A 20,644-nucleotide genomic window follows, 5' to 3' on the forward strand; every position below is an offset into this window, starting at 1 on the left:
TATATTATTAATTTGCTTGGTAGTGTGGCGTGAGGGGAGATGATATTTATATGTGCCTTGGCTCAAAATAGTTGTGATTTTGTCAAAAGAAAATCACGCATTTCCCACAGCGGTCAATGGCACCCTACACTAAAGCTCGCCATCACCGTATTTATAAATGCTGACGATATTATCGAGGATGAAGATTTGTTTTGTTAACTTTCGCTCTTCTGTACACATAGGGAGCCATCTTGAAAGTAAGAAATGGGAGGTATTGGAACCACGGGGCGTTCACGTTACGTCTGGAAACTCGGAATTTCCCCAATCCTTACACAATTGGACGACACTACTGTAAACTCCGGTTAGACTTGCGGACAAGCCTCTAGCCAAAAATACTGAAGAAAGAGGTGATTACGCCGACCGACTACCACTCCATTTTGAAGTTCTCGCTTCGGACAATTAAAGGTAATGTTAGCAACTAGTGATTGTTTATCAGTGGCTGTAAGGTTGGGTCGTCAACTTTGGCTAACCGTTAGCATAACTTAGACACCGAATGTGTGGTGAATCAGCTCAGCTAACTGCGACACTCAGAGTCCGTTCGGAAGGATGACTCGAGGTGAATGCAATATAAATATCCCGCCACTTAATTGTGATACGGTGTTGTTTCATGTCACGTGCTAGCATGAATCCAGCAGTACAGTCGATTCGTTGTACTGCATCGCTATGTCACCCGCATTCATCGTCATCAGCCGCTCGAGGCTTTCTAAGGGAGACAGAAACGCATTTTGAGCGCTGCTGCAGCATATACAGGACGTAGAAAACGTGAGTACTGTTTAATGGTGCAGGATTTGCGTCCACTCATTGCGTTGGCATGGTGTTTGCGGCTGGCTAGTCACACCTCTAGTGGTCAGAAGCTATGGTAAACCATTCAACATTTTGAGTGTCTCCGGGATTAACATTCGTAGATACCGACAACATCTTTCTGACTAGTTGTCATTACATTTTCAACAATGGGAATTTTCATTCAGTCGATAAGACAGATGCAGATACTTTATCTAATTGAGTTGTGCCAAATCAAAACTTGAATTGCACATGGGCTAAATGCAACTCCATCGCCCAGGACAAATGACGTCACATTTGACATAGAACGTCAAAGATCTGAAATGTCATTATGGAAAGAAAAAAAATCTGCAATGTCATTTAGCTTAACTCTTTGACTGCCAGACGTTTTCAGAAAAGGGATGCCGTCAGTGCCAGCCGTTTTAAGCATTTTGACTGATCTTTCAAGGTCCACAGAAAATGTTCTGTTTGGACTATGGAAACACACGTACTACCAAATGAAAGATTGGACTTTCATCTTTCATCAGAAAAAAAGAGTTTGTTTCTACCTTATTCCGTTCTTTAGTAATCAACAATAGAAAATGGTTAGTTTGACCCAATTTCGCCTGTTTTGGACCAAAATACGGAGAAATCAAGCTTTTAGTGAAACGATATTATTTCATGCATTCTAGTGAATTTTACACTTCTTTTTGTCCATGAATGATGCCACAAACACCTAAATAGTGCTTTACTTCTATAAAACACTACCACCAAGAATGAAAAAGTGTTTTTTGATAGCAAAATACGTTTATTTACATTCAACAGTGTAACAATTTGGCAAACTATTTACAAATGTGTGCAACTGTGGTGCTATTTACAAATATGTGGATGTTTCAACGACAGTTTTTCTTTTTGTAACACTCTCCTGCGTGCAAGGAGACGCAACAGCATTTGCACAACAGATTGCCTCTTCGCGTGCGCCACTTTCTTGCAGGCCGTTTTTTTCCGGGGAATAGCAAGTATATACTGCAGTGTGTCATCAAGTCTAATATCAGGATCATGCTACGGTTTCGTTACGTCTCGCTTCCCCGTGTCCTTCAGTTGCTATACCGGGTGGTAGGAGATGTTCTGATCCATTTTATCCACTCCATTCATGGTGGCATCGTAGTCCAGAAACAGTGTCTTCTCCGTGATCAGACTGTACCCGCTCCTCCGATGAATATGCATTGGACTCGGGGTACTCTTCATTGTCCGATCGAATGTCCGCTTGTGCAGCTCCGCGTTTTCCGGCGTTAGCAGCGCTAGCCGGTGAGGCTTTATGACGAGAGAATAACGGCCACGTCAATGCTTCCAACTCCGGCGTCAACCTCGGGAGTGACCATCATCATCATCATCAATGTGCATTGGTCGATGCTTTTCGACTACTCTCCATCGTCCGATCGAATGTCCGCTTGTGCAGAAGTACCCGGCCGGCTATTGTGCGCGTTTTCCGGCCTTAGCAGCGCTAGCCGCGCTTAGCCGGTGAGGCTTACTACGTGATCGTAAACACGTCAAGGCTTCCAACTTTGGCGTCAAACTCGGAGTCATCATCATCATCATCATCAATCTGCATTGGTCGATGCCAACTCTCCATCGCCCGATCGAATGTCCGCTTGTGCAGAAGTACCCGGCCGGCTATTGTGCGCGTTTTCCGGCCTTAGCAGCGCTAGCCGCGCTTAGCCGGTGAGGCTTACTACGTGATAGTAACAGTCGCGCCAAAGCTTCCAACTTTGGCGTAGAGCTCGGAGTCATCATCATCGTCGACATCAATGCGCTTTTTAGTATTGATTGATGCTTTCCGTCTTTGAAAAAAATGCTCAAGCGTGAGCTGCTTGTAACCGGTTGCTTGGTCAAGCCATTGTGGCTTGGATCAGCCATTGTCTCCTCAACACTCTAGCTCCGCCTCACGTCTTCTACTGACGCCCACGGTGGGCGGCCCATCCAACCTTGTGCAAAGAGAGTCATCGCTGCCCTCTAGGGGCCAAAACGAGTCTTTGACTAATCATATCTGCCTGATACTTTCAGCACAGCTGCCCAAGGCTTTCCTGCACCCGTTTTTGAAAAAAAACAAACAAACATAGGGGACGTCTTTTAACGTCCTCGGCGCCCTTCCCTAGGTTTATGCTAAACGTTTTATAACGTTTATGGCAGTCAAAGAGTTAATAAAAATGACGTCTACTTTTCCATTCATTATTTTTCATTCTCACACTCCAAATGTGTCACGCTCCAATATACTGTATATTTCCTTCTTTACTTAGTTTTTTTTTAGTGTTTATATCTGAAAAGAAATGTGTTATTTTCCTCTCTTGATATATATATATTTTAATCCATGACATGGGTAATGTTTTATTTAACTATGTATTTTAATTTGTAGCAAAAATAGAAATTACAACTAATTCAGTAGGGGTGAGAATCTTTGAATGTCTCACGATTCGATTCCGATTTTTGGTTCAGCGATTTTTGATTAAGAACGATTTTTGATTCAAAATGATTTTTGCTTCAATCTATAGATGTACAAGGAATTGTAATGATCTACTCCAGTCTGACTTGCTAATGCTAATTAGCACGCTACTCGCGGCACTTTTATCACTCAAAAGTACGGCTCCATACTGCAAAAAACCTTTATTGGAATAACTTGATTGTGTCATTTTCCTTATACTCTCTAATGTGGCTGCAACTTGTATTGTATGTGTATTAGACCACGTGGAACCACACTGCCCCTCAGTGGCCAAAATGGGTACAGCATAAACAGCGCTCTAAATAAATGCACACACAGACAAAGGCAAGACAGTATAAAATAATTTAAATAAAATCGATTTTGGGACATTTAAAATCGATTCTGAATCGTACTAAGTGAGAATCGCGATTCTTACGAGAATCAATTTTTTGGCACACCCCTATAATTCAGTTCATGTTTTTGTTGTTTTAAATACAAATTGCATTTTGTTTTGAACATTACAATATTATCCTATGTGGCCTGACCTACCTTAATAAATAGACCTTAAACTAATTTAAAAAAAAAATGCATATGCATATGGTCTAGGCTATATAATGATTGCCAAACTGAAATCCAGCACGATGGCAACATCATGAAACAGTTTAACAGGACAGTTTCTGCTCAGTTTCTGGACAATAACTGAAGTGTGGAGCAGAAGTTTCTCAGCAACAAAAGATAGTAAATAATAATAACATTCAAAAACACATGGATGAGTGGATGAAGCATTGGCTCAAATTTTTAGTGGCACTATAGAGCTCTGCTGTACAGCAATGGCTCGAGTGAAACTTGGCCTGATTTGTACAAATACAAATGTGCCTCATGGGTGTCAAATGTGTTTTGAATTGATGAACAATGCTGCAGGGAATCAAGTTGACTTTAAGCTTTGTTTGCTTCATGAATCTGCATTGAACTCTGACACCTGTGTGTGGTCTATCAGTGCCATCCACGTAACAGGATGTCACAACTGTGTCAACAAAGAGACGGAGCACTTGAATCATGCCGTGTTTGTCTGTATTGTCGCTATTTTCCATTCTTTCATGTCTACATACAGGATGTGGGAATATGCGCCAGAATCTGTATTTTCCGGACTATAAGCCTCTCTTGTTTTCCACACACTTTGAACTCTGACACTTAAACAATGAAGCGGCTAATTTACGGATTTTTACGGTCTGATGAGATTCATACCCCAGTATTTTCATCCTCCTTCGGTTGTGCGCGTTCACAAGAACGAAGGGAGATGGTTTCTCTGATGGGTTGGTCTAACACCAGCTAGCAGTGACAGCTTTGAGTTTGACTAGTTTATTAAAAGGACAGCGTGCAGCCAGTCCTATTAAAAAAATGGCTGCACCAGATTTAGCACAATGCTAGTTTCCAATTTTCCATCTGTAGTCCCCATAAAATAAGATAAAAGAGCAAGTTAAAATGACATACAAGCAACATACAAAGTGCGTATCACCAAATTACAAGTCTTATAAAAGTGCTGAGTTTATAAATATAAATAAAATAAATGCATAATATCTAGCACGCGAGTGAGCTTGATTTAACACTTATGCTGCATTCGAGGAAGGTACCTGAAATGCCAGGAAGTACTGGTATGCACGGGATCGACCCTTTGAACTCAGAGTTGCGAAGTTGGGGGGAAAAAAATGGACCCAGACTTCACCAAAAAAAACATAAATGGCAAAACCTATTTCACATGAATATAAACATTCTTATCTATTTATTTATAACATTAATTTACTTATTTAAAAAAAAGAGCTTTAAGTAACCTAACGTGATTTCAACTGTGTTTAGAACAACAAACAATTCATTGGAATCAGCGCTCGTTGTTGTTTACATTCGTTTCGAATGCTTTGAGGTCGGAACTGGGAGATTCCAAATGGAATATGTCTGACGTCCCACCTTCCTCAAATACAGCATTAAGGTCGTATCTCACTGACGGGTGAATGCTTGTGAACGTACCAAACTTATCTTTCTTTCCAAGGTTTCAGTTAAGTAGAAACGTCTGCCTCTGTTTCTAAGAGGAAATTCATTTGATTATTTTTTCTGCTAGCGCATGAATGTACACGCCTACTTTATTTTTCAAAGGAAATACAATTCAGTGTGAAAAATAACTTGATATTTCAATTCCAGTTTAATTTTTTTGAAGTGTTATTAGTGCTGAGAGATCAAGTAAGAAACAAAAATTAAAAGTTATTATTATTATTATTGTTATTATTCTACTACAAGAGTGTATAGGTTGGTTGCCTACAGGATGTTTTATTAATCATGTTGTTTATATCTGAGAAAATCCGTTGCCAGATGCTGTAGCATTATGCAAAATGATGACTTCATATATGACTACAATGATGTGGCACAAGTGCCGTTTCAATTTCGTATCCCTACTACTGCATTTTTTTCTTAGAGAATATACAATTGTTGTAGCCTTCCCCTCTCGCTTTTTCTTCCGCCCTCTCAGCCAATCACGGACTCAAATTCAAAGCAACCCAACCCAATTCCTCCCCTCCCCCCGACTACTTGCCCATGTCACCCTCCCTCTCTCTGTCTCTGCCGCTCCATTTGCCTGGCCTCCCTGCACATTTCCGCTTACCAATATAACACGTTTAAATAGCAATAGAAATAGACTGAAGGTTTGAAATACCACAAAGGGGACTGTTGGAAGATCCTGTTGTGGAGGGATGGAAAAGCATCGTGGTTTTGTGTGCAAAAACCCTCATGTGAGTCATGTGCCATTTTTTCTGTGTTCTCTCTCTCAAATTTTTATAGTCTGACATTTCCCTGTATCAGTCATGCTCTTTAAAAAAAGATAATTTATTTATTTATTTCTACCTGTACATCATCTTCCATCTCCGCTGCTTGGTCATCCCTGTTTTTCGATTCGCATGCGTACCTTCCCCCGCACTATGATGCCAAGTGGCTGCTGATGCTGTCTTGTGATGCTTGAGAAGAAGTTACATTTTAATGAATGGGAGATTAGCTCTCCATCACATGTTTGGCTACATACTGGTGGTGTTTTTTGTTCTTGTTTTTTTTCCTGTGCTGTAAGAGAACAATCTATAAGTGTTAGCAGATCACTTTATTTCAGATATTTTCCATCTCAACATGGTACTCGACTGAAGGCGCACAACTAAAATTACAGTAAAATCCCTTTTAAAATGATAGTTTTGGTTTTAAAAAATCTGCAAAATTGTGGTGTTGCAAATGATGAAGCGCAATATAGCGGTGGTTCAAAGTAGGTGTTATTGAGACAGACATCCAGGAAGAAGGCAAAACTTTCCCACAATAAAAAGTATGTCAGTCCATTCCGTTTCCAGTCAAAACAGCTTGTCAAGGCAAAGCTGCTAATTTTATTTTCTTTCTCTACAGAGATTTTGGTTGGGCAGGTTGGATTTGACTGCTGGCTAATCTTTTAGTGGGCATGACATGATAAAAGCAAACCTTCTCTGTTGATTCAAACGTAGCCAAGGACACTGACTTGTTTGCTGGAGTCAAAGTTAATCTTATTTGAAAAGACTGTGAATGTAAAGTCACTCCAAAGTTACTGCACTCAGTTGTATTGAGTCAATCATTAGTGAAAATATTTTACCGTAAACTTCAACTGGGAACCTTTTAGACTGCCGTTACTGTGTCGCACCTTAATTTACATTAAGGCTTATGTATATAAAGGAAGGAATCAGGTTGTCCTTTGACAAATGAATAACCAGTGAACAAAAATGCAGCACCCCCCAAAAAAAAATAATGTATATGGGTCATTGATAAGGTTTGACCACACCCAGCAGTTAATTTATCATTAAAAAAAACATATAATATGTATTCTGTATTATTTACTATTATATACAATTTTACTATTATTTTTAATTCAGGACATCTATCATGGAAAGCTAATGGTCGCACCACATAATATTTTTAAGTTGCGAGGCTAACAATTAGCAATTTAAACAAATCAAGCTAGCTAGCCACACAAGTAAAAATATAATGAAAATATATATTTGTTGGCGGGGGAGAAATGAATGTTGTTGTTTTTTCAGGTCATAACACGATGTCCAAATGTACCCACTACTTAACAGTTGCTAAAGGGGCAACTTTTTTTTCTTTTTTTTTAACACGTAATTGTGAGTACAAACCTGATAGCTGCCCCATAATGAGTTCTTGACAGTCTTGTGGATGATACAAACTCCCGTCTTTAAATGTATTTCAATGACCCATGTCCCATAGTAAGAAACTGAATGCCTGCTGCCATGTGATCTTCAGACATGAATGTCGACTTTGTGCATTTGAACTTCTGGAGCAGTGATCCCTTTCCCAACCAGTGTGGCGTGAGAGATCATCCAGTGTGCTGCAGGAAATTACCTAATGTCAATTATTTTGATTTAAAAAAATAGATATTTTTGATCTACTTTTGAAAAACAGTTTTCGTTCATTTATCTATGCCAACCACATATAGTACCAGGCAGAATAATCAAATGAATGGTCTTCTGTTAGATGACCGACGGTGCATGTGTATCCACCTTTTTAACATTAGCGCTACTAGAATTCTAAAACAGCTAGATCTCTCAGAGCAGGCATTTTGATGGCTTGCACTCACGTAATCGCCTAATATGGTTATTACTCACTGTTTTGAGTAGCTAACAAAGCCCCTCTCTTGCTTTTCTGTAGAAAACGGGTTTATTGATTTCGATTATCAGACTTATACTGCCAAAAACGTCATGACTCCATCACATCTGGGAGCCTATTCTTTACTAGTATAAACTTTTACTCGACCTTGAGCTGCGTCGCCACTTCCAGTGGAGCAATACACGGCTCCTCTTAGCAGGGGTGGGCTGGTCTTGTTCGGACTTGCCGTCTGAAACTGCCGAGCGATCCAGCGACCACTCATCGTGATTCGTCAGACTCTCTTTCAGCTTCTCAGAATGTAGCTGTGTAAAGTCTCCTCTGTAGAAGAGGTTTTTTTTTTTCATTCAACATGATGATCAAGCTTGTATCCAAAGCCAGATGCCTCCGCGTTGAATGGTAGTTGCAACAGAAGCCCAGCGGCGCTAACTACGGAAGCCCAGCGGCGCAACCCCGCGGGTCCCAGCAACATGAACATTGAAATGATTAGAGCCGTCAAATTGACTGTCGCGGAGGTGAAGTAGTAATGACTCCTAAATATTTTTCGATTTTTTTAATACAATAAAATGCCAGTGCAGTAATGATAATACATACAGAGAGAGGAAAAAGTCAAAAGACCAGAAACATCGTTGATCTACGTAAACAGAGTAACAACAAATCCAATTTTGAGAACAGTCAAAATGACGGCCCTGGGAGACCTAGTGTTAAAAATAGTTTTACTAAGTGATTTACTGATGTGAAATGTGTGCCTTGGCTCAAGAAAGGTTGGGAAACAGTTTTATTAGACGGTGGGTAATGTCCTCATCAACTATTGAGATTAGATTAGATTATGTTCTTTGTAGCTCAAGAGTCAAGGAAAAAGAGCAGATGGATCATTCCTAACGATTGAGGCTCTTTTTTTTTTTTTCAGATTGTGTCATAGGATTTATTGTAAATTGGAATCAGTGATTCACAAGCTTTTTTGAGCCATTACACATATTTCACATAGGAAAAAATATGAGATATTTAGCGGCACACTATCAAACAAAATTATTAATACACGTCAGTTGTATAATAATGCATCAGATTTATATAGCGCTTTTCTTGAAACTCAAAGACGCTACACAACGGATACATTATTCATGCACTCACACATTCACACGGTGGTGGCGGTGCGCTACTTAAGTAGCCACAGCTGCCCTGGGGCAGGCTGACGGAGGCGTGGCTGCCAGTGTGCGCCTACGGCCCCTCCGACCACCACCAACCATTCACACCTTCCATACACCAGTGTGAGTAGCACTGGAGGCAATGTGTGTGAAGTGCCTTGCCCAAGGACACAACGACACATGACTTGGGGAGAGCGGGGGATCGAACAGCCGACTTTCTGGCCACTGGGCGACCGTCTCTACACCCTGAGCCACGGCCGCCACAAATATGCTTTCTTATGCTTTCTGCCATCCAATAGAAGATCATTTATTTGTTCTGTATGTCATTATGTGTTGCAGGCAGTCTTTAGATGGAGAAAGGTGCATTATTTGTTATAAAAAAAAAGTTTGCCAATCCATCCACCTTCCGAACCGCTTATTCCTCACAATTAAATTTAGAGCTCTCAGAGCATATGACCTGGCACACTGGTTGGGAATTAGTCATTGAGTTGGATCCACTTCAGCCGAAGCGTTAAATGTTTTTCATCACCATATCTTTGCAAATCTTGGTATGCAATATGACATCATCATTTCAATGAATGTGGCTTTTGTTACTGTGATAACATGTGTACCAGGATGACGTTCATTACTCCCCCATTGACATCACAATGGAATGTCCTCCTGTGACCAAAAATGCATGTTCTACACCTACTAGCGCCATTGTCCAATACTAGCGCCATTGTCCAAGTATTATGCAAAAGCTCACAGCTCGAAGATGAAAAGTAAACTCGGGCGTTACTGTTTTGTTATGGCCAGTCTTATCAGGTGTTGTGAATCCCGTACAACCGGTTCAATTGTGTAGTAGTGGGCAAGTTTTGTTTTTTTAATTTTGTCACCATCCTGAACCTGAGCTCTGTTTAAACCGCATTGCATAGCATCCACGTGTTATGTCCGTGGGAGATCGTATTCCAGTCTGATGTACTCACTTTTTCACACAACACGTTTACTGCTTAAATATTTTTTTTTAGAAAACAATTGGGACACAATTGTTATGCCACTTTTCCACTGCATGATGCCTGGTGTGGGCTTGAAACGGCTTTTAGTGGGGTGCACATAGTTCTTAAGAGATTTATTTAAATTAAATAAAAATAAATAAAAAAGTACATTAGAGAGCTGTCATTTTAATACTGTGACACCATATTTTTGCTGGCAGTTCTCATACCATCAGAATGTATCGATGGAACTTTTTTTGAAGTTGTTGCCCCTTATATCAATCAACCAACTTTATTCAGCAAACTTAAAGTCAATTAAGAAAACATACAATACACAATAAAAATATAACAATTATATAATCGCAATCCTCCACTATCAACCAGACATGCCTGCAAAAAACAGGTGGTTGCATCCACCGGTCAAATGATTTGAAAAGTTGTCCAGCGGTCACATATTAAGAGGACACATTTGGCCATATGTTTCATCAATGAAACAAAACAGCAAAAATAAAATGTTACTTACTACAATTTCAGATGTGAAAAAACTTTAATGACGATTTTGCCCAGCTCTATTGAAAACTACACAATGTCGATATAAAGAAGCTACCTTTCCACACTTTTTGGGGAGTCAATGATAAGTTATCAACCCGCCGTATCTGGGACAAACATTTGCTTGCAAATCAAAATAGAAAGCAATATCAGAGAAGTGTTTCAGTTTGTCCAACTGTGAAATAGGCAGCTAATAAAATATTTAGTTTTTTTTACACTTACCATTTGATCAGAAACCACCTACTTAGTCAAATCTACATGTTCCATATGTCTGGTTTAACGATTGTATGTGTATCAGTATTATCACAATAATGGACACTTCACATTGCTTAATGACTCTGTACTTGTGTTTAGGCCCTAAAACTTAAATGTATGTTGTCATATAATTGTGTTGTTTGTTTACTGTACTAATAAAGTGGCTGTAACTATTGGAGACAAATCCCGTGTGTGTTTTTAACATAATTGGTCAATAATGATGATTTATGAAGTGAAATAATGAGGAATTTATATAGAGGCTAGATGAAGCACCATATTTCCGTTTCACTTGCAAAAGTTATAGAGACATGAATTTGACTTAATATGTGGTCACATTTTTCCTCTTCTGACGTGACACAAGTCGTAGGTGTGGGTTGCCTTGGTCACACACAAAGACTTGCCTTTTGTGTACCATTCAGTTTACAGTCCACTGGATCTGAGAAATGTGTATTGTTTATTGTGTTTGAACTGAGTGACACCCTTGTGTTTTTTTCTCTCTTTCTAGGAGCTTTACTACAAGAGGATGCAAAGCAGAGAAAAGATGAAAAGGGAAAAGATGGACAATCTGAATCAGGTGTGACAAATTAATAATCATTAACTAGCAAACGCCATATTCCAAACAGCAAACTGCTAGCATCAACTGATATGTGTGGCTGTCGTATTTGCATTGGTGTGTAGGGTAAGAAGAGGCTGAGGGTGCTTGTGGCGACATGCAACAGGGCCGACTACTCCAAACTGGCTCCAATCATGTTTGGGATCAAATCCCATCCTGATGACTACGACCTGGATGTAGTGGTGCTTGGTTCGCATCTTATTGATGATTATGGGTAAGATGCACATGCAACCTTCCATATATATACCTAAAATAAAGCTTTGCTGTATGTTTTAGTTTGACTATGCTAGAGAATGTAATGGATGTCTCCCTCGCACCACAACTTGAAAAGTACAGTGGACCGCTTGTATTTGCGGAGACACAAACCGCGCCCAACTGCGAAAACACTATTTTTGCGAACGTGATTATAATTGCCTGTATTAATAGTTTAAACCATATATATGTATAATTTGGACATTTTCACGTAGGGGTGTACTCACTTTTGTTGCTAGGGATAATAAGTGATTTTTAGGTAATACATTTACACTGTTATTATAAGCTATACACTGACTACTTTTCATTGTGTCATTTCATATTATATTGTCATATTACTTTTCATTGTGTTATTGGATGAGCAAGTGTATCTAGTAGAGGTGTGCCCAAAAAATCGATTCTCATTTAGTACGATTCTGAATCGATATTAATGTCCCAAAGTCGATTTAATTTAAATTAGTTTATACTGTCTTGCTTTTGTCTGTGTGTGCCTTTATTTGGAGCGCTGTTCATGTTGTACCCGATTTGGCCACTGAGGGGCAGTGTGGCTCCACGCGGTCTAATACACTGTTAAGTTGTAGCCACATTAGAGAGAAGAAGGAAAAGGTTACGATCGAGTTATTCCAATCAAAGATTTTTTTTTTTCAGCGTGGAGCCGTTCTTTTGAGTGATAAAAGTGCCGCGAGTAGCACGCTAATTAGCATTAGCGAGTCAGACTGGAGTAGATCCTTACAATTCCTTGCACATCTATAGATTGAAGCAAAAATCTTTGTTAATCAAATCATTTTGAATCAAAATCGAAAATCGATCCTGAATCGAATCGCAGGCCCCAAAATCGGAATCGAATCAAATCGCGAGACATTCAAAGATTCCCACCCCTAGTATCTAGAAAGATTTCAGACTTTTGCCACATTACAGAAAATTGCTAAAGTGCTAGCTTTTCCATGAATAACAGAATAGATTCCATAATGCTCCATGGATAGGTGAATTTGTCAATGCCAAACCACAAATATGCAGGGATCCACTGTACTGTCCCGTATAGTCATTGAAACCTTGCTTTCTGCCTGTGTCATAGGAACACATTTCGTATGATTGAGCAGGATGACTTCGACATCAGCTCCAAGCTGCACACGATTGTAAGGGGGGAGGATGAGGCAGCCATGGTGGAGAGTGTTGGGCTTGCTCTGGTCAAAATTCCAGATGTCCTACAAAGATTGCACCCGGATATTGTCATCATCCACGGGGATCGTTTTGATGCGTTGGCTCTAGCAACTGCTGCCGCACTGATGAACATTAGAATACTTCACCTAGAGGGAGGAGAGGTGAGGAGACAGTGAATTAAGAATAATAAAGTACAGTAGCGTCGTAGGCCCTAAGTTTTCATAAAAAAATAAGATAAAAAGCTGGGTTTTTCATTTAATACTGACACTAGCTGGGTTTCCATGACAGTTTTTCCACAAAATAAGAGCAGAACTGAGGTAGACATACACACCACTAGTCTGGTGTAACGCACCACCAAAGATATTCAAAGAAAAACAAGTTATACTTCATGAAAAGTTCGAAGTCGAATTTGTCATAAATAAGTACTTTTTCAAAGTGCACTGCCCGCATAGACTGATCGTCCATGGAAATTGTTTTGATGCCCTCACTGATTAATATTAACTCATTCACTGCAATTGACGGTTATAGACGTCAAATGTTAATTTTAACCGTATCTATTAGTTTAACATTTTTTCCCCACTTTTGTTGACAAGAGTATGAAAACCTAGAATTTTTTAATTGTACATTTAGAACAGATTTAAAATGTGTGATTAATTGTGAGTTAACTTGTGAAGTCATGCAATTAATTACGATCGCCTGACGCTCCTAATTTTTTATAATCCTTTCCTTCTTTTTTTAATCGCATCAGGCGATTACAATTTTTAATTGTAATTAATCGCATGACTTCAATAGTTAACCCACGATTAATCATACATTTTATATCTGTTCTAAATGTACAATAAAAAAAAAACGTCTTCTAGGTTTTCATACACTTGTTAACAAAAGTGGTGTTAAACTAATAGAAATAGTTCAAATTAATTTTTGACGTCAATAGCCGTCAATGGCAGTGAATTAGTTAACATACCTCACCTTGAAGGAGTTTTTTTTATTATTTCATTGGCTAGGACAGGCTCCAGCACATGCGCAACCCTGGATGAGTAGTGCAGATATTGGATGGACAGATGTTTGAATGTAAGCTAGATTGTGCAAAAAAAACAACACACAAATCTACTATAGTAGTGAATCAGCCAAGAATAAAAACTGAAATTTTGGTTGCAGAACTGGATAAAATTCATGGAATTTATTTTTACTTATTTGACTTTGTAGCCAATTTGTCAGTGAGAAGTCTATTCTACAGAGTTGCATTCCAGGTTATACCATTTTTTTGGGGGGGTCTGGTGTACCTTGTTGATGATATCAGGTTTGGTCTGGCTAATTCCTAAGGTGAGCGGCACCATTGATGACTCCATCCGCCACGCCATCAGCAAACTGGCCCATTACCACGCCTGCTGCACACGAAGGGCAGAGCAACACCTCATTTCCATGTGTGAGGACCACTCTCGTATCTTGCTGGCTGGCTGTCCCTCCTACGATAAGCTGCTGTGCCCTCATAACCGCGAAGACTATTTGGATATCATCAAGAGCTGGTTGGGTATGTCAGACACATCGATTGGTAGTCGTGCGCAAAAGCAAGTTGGATCATTTCGATGTCATTCTACAGGCGACAATGTGCAGGATCATGACTACATTGTGGCTTTGCAGCACCCGGTCACCACTGATATTCAGCATTCTATTAAGATCTATGGACTCATGTTGGACGCACTTATCTCCTTCAATAAAAGGACCCTCATCCTCTTTCCCAACATTGATGCTGGTTAGTATTATAGGTTATTATGCATGATAGTTTTTGGAGTAATTGTATTGACCTTTTAATTTGTCAATCACTCGTCAGGGGTTGAGAATCAGCCACACAATCCACATTTGATACGTTCCTTGGATTTGTCATACTGTTTACACTTACTCTGTATTACAGGAAGTAAGGAAATGGTGCGCGTCATGAGAAAAAAGGGCATCGAGCAGCATCCCAACTTCCGGGCAGTGAAGCACATTCCCTTTGAGCAGTTCATTCAACTGGTGTGCCACGCTGGCTGCATGATTGGAAACAGCAGCTGCGGTGTGCGAGAGGCCGGGGCCTTTGGCACGCCAGTCATCAACCTGGGAACAAGACAAACGGGCAGAGAGACAGGTGAGAATGTGTTGGAAGTGGATTTGGGTCTCTGGTGCCCCCTACTGTGCATATTTGGCTGTTACAATTTCTACTAGACTTTCAAATGTTTTCAGGCTCTTAATGGACGTGAAAATTCTAATTGCCTTCTCTGCTAGGTGAAAATGTTCTGCATGTGAGGGATGCGGATACGCATAATAAAATCTACCATGCTCTGCAGCTGCAGTTTGGAAAGCGATACCCCTGGTAAAAAATACATTTTTATTGAAAACAGCAGTACAGATTCCAGAATGTGATTCAGAATATTTAAATTGCTTAGAGCAGTGGTTCTTAACCTTGTAGGAGGTAGTGCTGTTACTATCGAATATTTTTTTAGAATCGATTAATCTATTGATTATTCAATCGACTAATCGGATTCATTTTAATTTAGCATTAAAGTGTATTACAAAAGCGTTTTTCCCCTGATTACTGTTTATTAACCAGTGATTGATGTTTATTGCATACTTTGTTTTTGTATAGTGATTTAAAAAAAAAAAAGGGATTGGGGGGATGTTGTACAATGTTGCAGGTTCGGTCATTGTTTTTCTAAATAAAAACAGATGTTTGCAAATGTCAACACAGAACTGTTGAAATGGCATTGATAGTTTTCTTTCATGAAGGATTACCACTGATATGCTGAAATCAGGATTTTGACCATTTTAAATAAAACATTTCTCCAAACGATTAGTCAATTATTAAAATAATAGTTGATTAATTTGATAACTTGTCGATTAATCGATTAAACTTGACAGCTTTAGTTGGAGCTACTGAACGCCACCAGCTTTCGATGTGCATTCACTGAATCCTTCTGTATTGACAATATATAGGATTTATTGGCGAACAAAATGAACAGGGAGAGTAGCCTTTTCATCAAATCTGGCTCTCTTCACCTTGAAATCAGAAAGAGTTGTGTTTTTGTATTCCCCATCTCAATGCAGCTTAAGGAAGTGTTTAGTCTTTAGTTTTACCAGATAGCTAGTTGTGCTCGAATAGGATTGCTCAACTTGACCTTGCAAATAATGCAGTTAGTGTCCTAATTGCATTATTTATAGAGCAATTAAAAACAAAAAAGACCATTATTTTCTTAAGATGAAATCCAGGGGCAGCAGATACAATGAAAACAGCAGAGGCCCCAGAATCGAACCCTGTGGAACACCATATATTCCATTATAAATGTGAATTCATATTGCACATATTTGCCCAACCACTTTCTCTTTTTTTTTCTGGGGGGGGGGGGGGGGGTATGGATGGAACTAATGATTAATATTTGGTAGTTTAAACTTTGAATGCCCCGCCCTCTTACTCTCCATTTCACAGGTGACGAATGTTTAAGCTTTGGCTGCATTCTCTCAGTTCTCTTCCCAATGTTACTTCCTTTGCAGTTCTAAGATCTATGGTGATGGAAATGCTGTCCCTCGCATTCTCAAGTTTTTACAATCCATTGACCTCAATAAGCCCCTTCAGAAGACTTTCTGCTTCCCCTTGGTGAAAGACTCCATATCCCAAGACATTGATCACATCCTGGAGAAACAAAGTGCTTTGGCGGTGGACCTTGGCGGTACCAACCTCAGAGTAGCAATCGTCTGCTCAAAGGTAAGTTAGGTAATCTCATCTGAATACTTAAAAGTACAGTATAGAGATCTTTATTAGTTCTCATTCATTCTATTGGAAGTAAATGGTTAGATTGAAACCATTCACAATTCCACCACCCTTCTCTTTCTTACTGCCCCTTGCCTAATCAAGGGTGTTCTAGTGAAGAAATATGCTCAACCAAATCCAAAGAGCTTTGAGCCCAGGATGCAGCTCATATTGAAAATGTGTGAAAATGCCATGCAAGACGCAGTGTCTCTCAACTGCAGGATACTGGGTGTTGGTACGAAACTATTAACACACAACACTACCAACCTTGTGATACGGATCAATAAACAGGACGTCATTCTCTCAAAACATTTCCGTTCTAGGAGTGTCCACAGGCGGGCGTGTGAACCCGCAAGAGGGTGTGGTACTGGACTCGACAAAGCTAATCCAGGAGTGGACGTCCGTGGATTTGAGAACACCCATCTCGGATGCCTTTCACCTACCCGTCTGGGTGGACAATGATGGGAACTGCGCAGCTTTAGCCGAAAGGAAGTTTGGTCACGGAAAAGGAGTGGAGAATTTTGTCACGGTCATAACGGGAACAGGTGAGCTGCTGTAGGTTTCACTCACTCATATGTTTTGCCTCAGAGCTGCTTTTGAACATGTTGAGAAATCAACATTTGCAATATTTGAGAATTGTTCTTTAACCAAGCAAAGATACATACTTTTTTAAAAAAATATTCAAATACTTGATATTCAATAGCATTTTTAGTACGATATCCAAATACCAAAATAGTCATTAGTTGCAGCCCTAGGTTTAGAAGATGGTATCGTGCGTTATACAAATTGCACTCAAAGTTGAGTTAATGCAATCTAAATGGCCATATTTGACATTTTGAGTTTTTTTTTTTTTTTTAATGGGCAAAAGCATTTTCGAAAATAAATCAAAGTTCTATTTGTCTTGTTTTCTTTGTCATATTTTTTTCTTTTTACGATTCTGATCCATGACTTGGGGCTGGGCGATATGGCCAAAATATAAAATCTAATGTATTTATTTATTTATTTTTAGTCGTCTGCTGGACGATTTTAAACAATTTTAACATTTATTCAGAAATCATTCCTGTGCAAAATGTTCAGACAATAATGCATACTGATTCTAAATCATTTTTAACAAACTGTGCTTAAATGCCACAATACATTTGGATGTAAGAACATAAGAACAACAGCTTTCAATAATCCAGAAGACAAAACTCGATTTCATGATTTAGCAAATTTTCAACGAGTTGATTTTTGCAATGACGATTAATCAAATAAATTCGACCATGACTTAAAACTGTGCTACGAAAACCGATCCATACGTTTTTTTGACCCGTTGCACCCCTAGTTTAAAATGATTTCCATGACCCTTGTGTTTTGTTTAACTCATTCACTGCCATAAACGTCAAAAATTCATTTGAACTATTTCTATTAGTTTAAAAAAAAATCCCACTTTTGTTAACAAGAGTATGAAAACCTAGAAATTTATTTTAATAATCTTTTTTTTTTTTAAAGATTATTAAAAATTAGGGGCTTCAGGCATTGACACAGTCATTTGTAATGTAATAAGTTTCATCCTAGTCATTTGCTACCTTGGACTGTGAAAGGTATTGGAGGAGGGATTATCCAGCACAACGAGCTGATCCATGGCAGCACTTTCTGCGGCGCCGAACTGGGTCACATCATGGTGTCGTTAGACGGCCCGGAGTGTTCGTGTGGAAGCCGAGGATGCATCGAGGCTTACGCTTCCGGCCTGGCCCTGCAGAGAGAGGCCAAAAAAATGAATGATGGTGAGTGACAGTTTGATTGGATCTTGTTTTTGAATGCGGTTAGCATTTACTAATAAGCAATATAGCAAGAGAAGTAAAAATGCTTGCATTTTTTATCTGTTGCAAAGTGAGTGAACAGCTGCAACTTGGGATCTTAACTCATTCACTGCCATTGACGGCTATAGACGTCAAAATTTCATTTGAAGTTAGTTTAACATTTTTTCCCACTTTTGTTAACAAGAGTATGATAACCTAGACATTTTTTATTGTATTAGAACAGATATAACATTTGTGATTAATCGTGAGTTAACTAGTGAAGTCATGCGATTAATTACGATTAAAAAATTTAATCGCCTGGCGCCCCTAATTTTTAATAATCTTTTCTTAAAAAAAAAAAAAAAAGATTAAAAATTAAACAATGTTTTTTGTTATTTTATAGAAAAGATTATAAAAAAAATTAGGGACATCAGGCGATTTGTATTAGTAATTAATCGCATGACTTCACCAGTTAACTCACGATTAATCACAAATTTTAAATCAGTTCTAAATGTAACCCAAAAAAAATCTAGGTTTTCATACTCTAGTTAGCAAAAATGGAAAAAAAAATGTTAAACTAATAGAAATAGCTGACAATGGCAGTGAATGAGTTAATAACTAATTGATGTAAAGTTTCAAGCACATTTTTCTCATGTTAAATTTGAATTGCTTCCAAAAAGCGCGATGCGGGTCACGTTTGGGTGAAATTTGGTATGACATTATATCCCTGCATACAATGAATGAATTAATCCAACAAGATAAAAATCTGTGGAATACTGTTGTGTTTTTCAGATGAACTGCTGAAAGGGGAGGGGTTGGCTATGAAGCTGTCTGAGCCCATCACCGCTGCTCACCTCATCAGTGCAGCAAGACTCGGGAACGCCAAAGCTGTAGGGATTCTCAACAAGGGTAAGAACCTAAATGAGCACACCTACACATACGAATGGAACGTTCTCCTGTTTTGTATAGCCATTAATATGCCATACATACATTCCTAAATGTGTGTTGTTGTTGTTTTTTTACACATCTATTTCTCTTTGCAGCCTCCACAGCACTCGGCGTGGGCATTATCAACATCCTGCATACACTCAACCCCTCACTTGTGATCCTCTCTGGTGTGTTAGCCTCGATCTACGAAGAGCCGGTGAAGCACCTCATTGCTAGTAGAGCCCTCTTGCCGGCTCAGAGCACCAAGTTGGTCACGTCAGACTTGGAAGAACCCGCTTTACTCGGAGCTGCGAGCATGGTGTTAGACTATGCTACGAGAAGGATTTATTAAAGGATATACAATTGTCTCTTGATTCATGAAGGACTTCTGCCCTCAAGAAGACGTCATCTTAGTTGTTCCCAGGATATTTTATTTAATGTATCCACCTTTAGTTTATTCAATTGAAAGTTTTCTTTTTCTTTTTGCTCTTTGACGATATGTTGTGTTTATGAAAATGGAACCAATTATCTAATTATTGACAACTCATTTGTCCCGAACCAAAGGTTGGCCATGTTCCCACATGGATACTTACTGTGTCAAGTGAATCCATTGGGAATTCAGATTAAATCTTATTTGATTGTCCTGGTTAAAATAAAAAATGTATTAAAAAAAAAATCATAACTATACCAGGCATGAATTTAGCTACTTATGTAAATTAATGAGTCTGTTAAAAATCTTGTTTTGCTAGAAAAAAAGAAAAAAAAAAGAAAAAAAAATATCTTGTTTTGCTCATGACCAAATTTTTGCTAGACTCTATGATGTTTCTCTATTACTTCTTGTTTCACATGTCTATAAATGTGTCATAGTTCTTGTCTTCTTGTCAGTCATTCGTTCATTGAAGACTTGGTGGGGGTAAATACTGTAATGATATTCTGGTTGGTAGCCTCAAAGACTTTAGTGATAATTCAATTGTAATTATTAAATTATAGGTTGAAAACTTGTGAGTGAAACTTACTGTTTTTGCTATGATGGAGGATGGTTGCAGCGGTACACATTGTATGTAATCTTTATAATGTACTGCCTTTTTTTTTATGATGGTCAAAATGAATACACAACGAAGCAGCTCATTAACCTCACTGTAGGTTCAAAGTATTGCTCAATACTTCAGCAGAAATGTGTTGAATCAACATTTTCATTCGCCATTGTCCTAGTCTACATAATCTCACATATATACACTAGTTAAATAAAGAAAATATTTCTTAA

The 20,644-nt window shown here is 38.8% G+C and overlaps 1 protein-coding gene across 3 annotated transcripts; it reads left to right on the forward strand.

The window, feature by feature from the left end:
• Positions 1 to 290: 290 nt before the first annotated feature.
• On the forward strand, positions 291 to 20,644 carry gne (glucosamine (UDP-N-acetyl)-2-epimerase/N-acetylmannosamine kinase). Of its 3 annotated transcripts, none has more exons than XM_086082914.1 (14): positions 291 to 444; positions 11,371 to 11,439; positions 11,544 to 11,692; positions 12,806 to 13,052; positions 14,215 to 14,422; positions 14,492 to 14,644; positions 14,804 to 15,016; positions 15,154 to 15,241; positions 16,417 to 16,627; positions 16,778 to 16,907; positions 16,996 to 17,217; positions 18,256 to 18,438; positions 19,246 to 19,362; positions 19,497 to 20,644. In XM_086082914.1, the coding sequence occupies exons 2-14, from the start codon at positions 11,389 to 11,391 to the stop codon at positions 19,730 to 19,732; spliced, it is 2,208 nt and encodes a 735-aa protein (XP_085939040.1). In that variant the 5' UTR covers positions 291 to 444; positions 11,371 to 11,388; the 3' UTR covers positions 19,733 to 20,644. The 3 variants fall into 3 exon arrangements, with proteins under 3 accessions (XP_085939040.1, XP_085939041.1, XP_085939039.1); XM_086082915.1 differs by lacking the exon at positions 291 to 444 and adding an exon at positions 580 to 801; XM_086082913.1 differs by lacking the exon at positions 291 to 444 and adding an exon at positions 5,881 to 6,051.

The sequence above is a fragment of the Leptonotus elevatus genome, chromosome 8 (assembly GCF_054856555.1).
Source record: "Leptonotus elevatus isolate MCC_2025b chromosome 8, RoL_Lele_1.0, whole genome shotgun sequence".
In the NCBI taxonomy this organism is placed as follows: domain Eukaryota; kingdom Metazoa; phylum Chordata; class Actinopteri; order Syngnathiformes; family Syngnathidae; genus Leptonotus; species Leptonotus elevatus.

Bases quoted from the DNA above. Each gene is read 5' to 3' on its own strand.
- gne (XM_086082913.1), top strand. From the start codon at position 6,013: ATGGAAAAGCATCGTGGTTTTGTGTGCAAAAACCCTCAT. The intron at 11,693-12,805 runs GTAAGATGCACA...CCTGTGTCATAG, and splicing joins CATCTTATTGATGATTATGG to GAACACATTTCGTATGATTG. The intron at 17,218-18,255 runs GTGAGCTGCTGT...GGACTGTGAAAG, and splicing joins CACGGTCATAACGGGAACAG to GTATTGGAGGAGGGATTATC.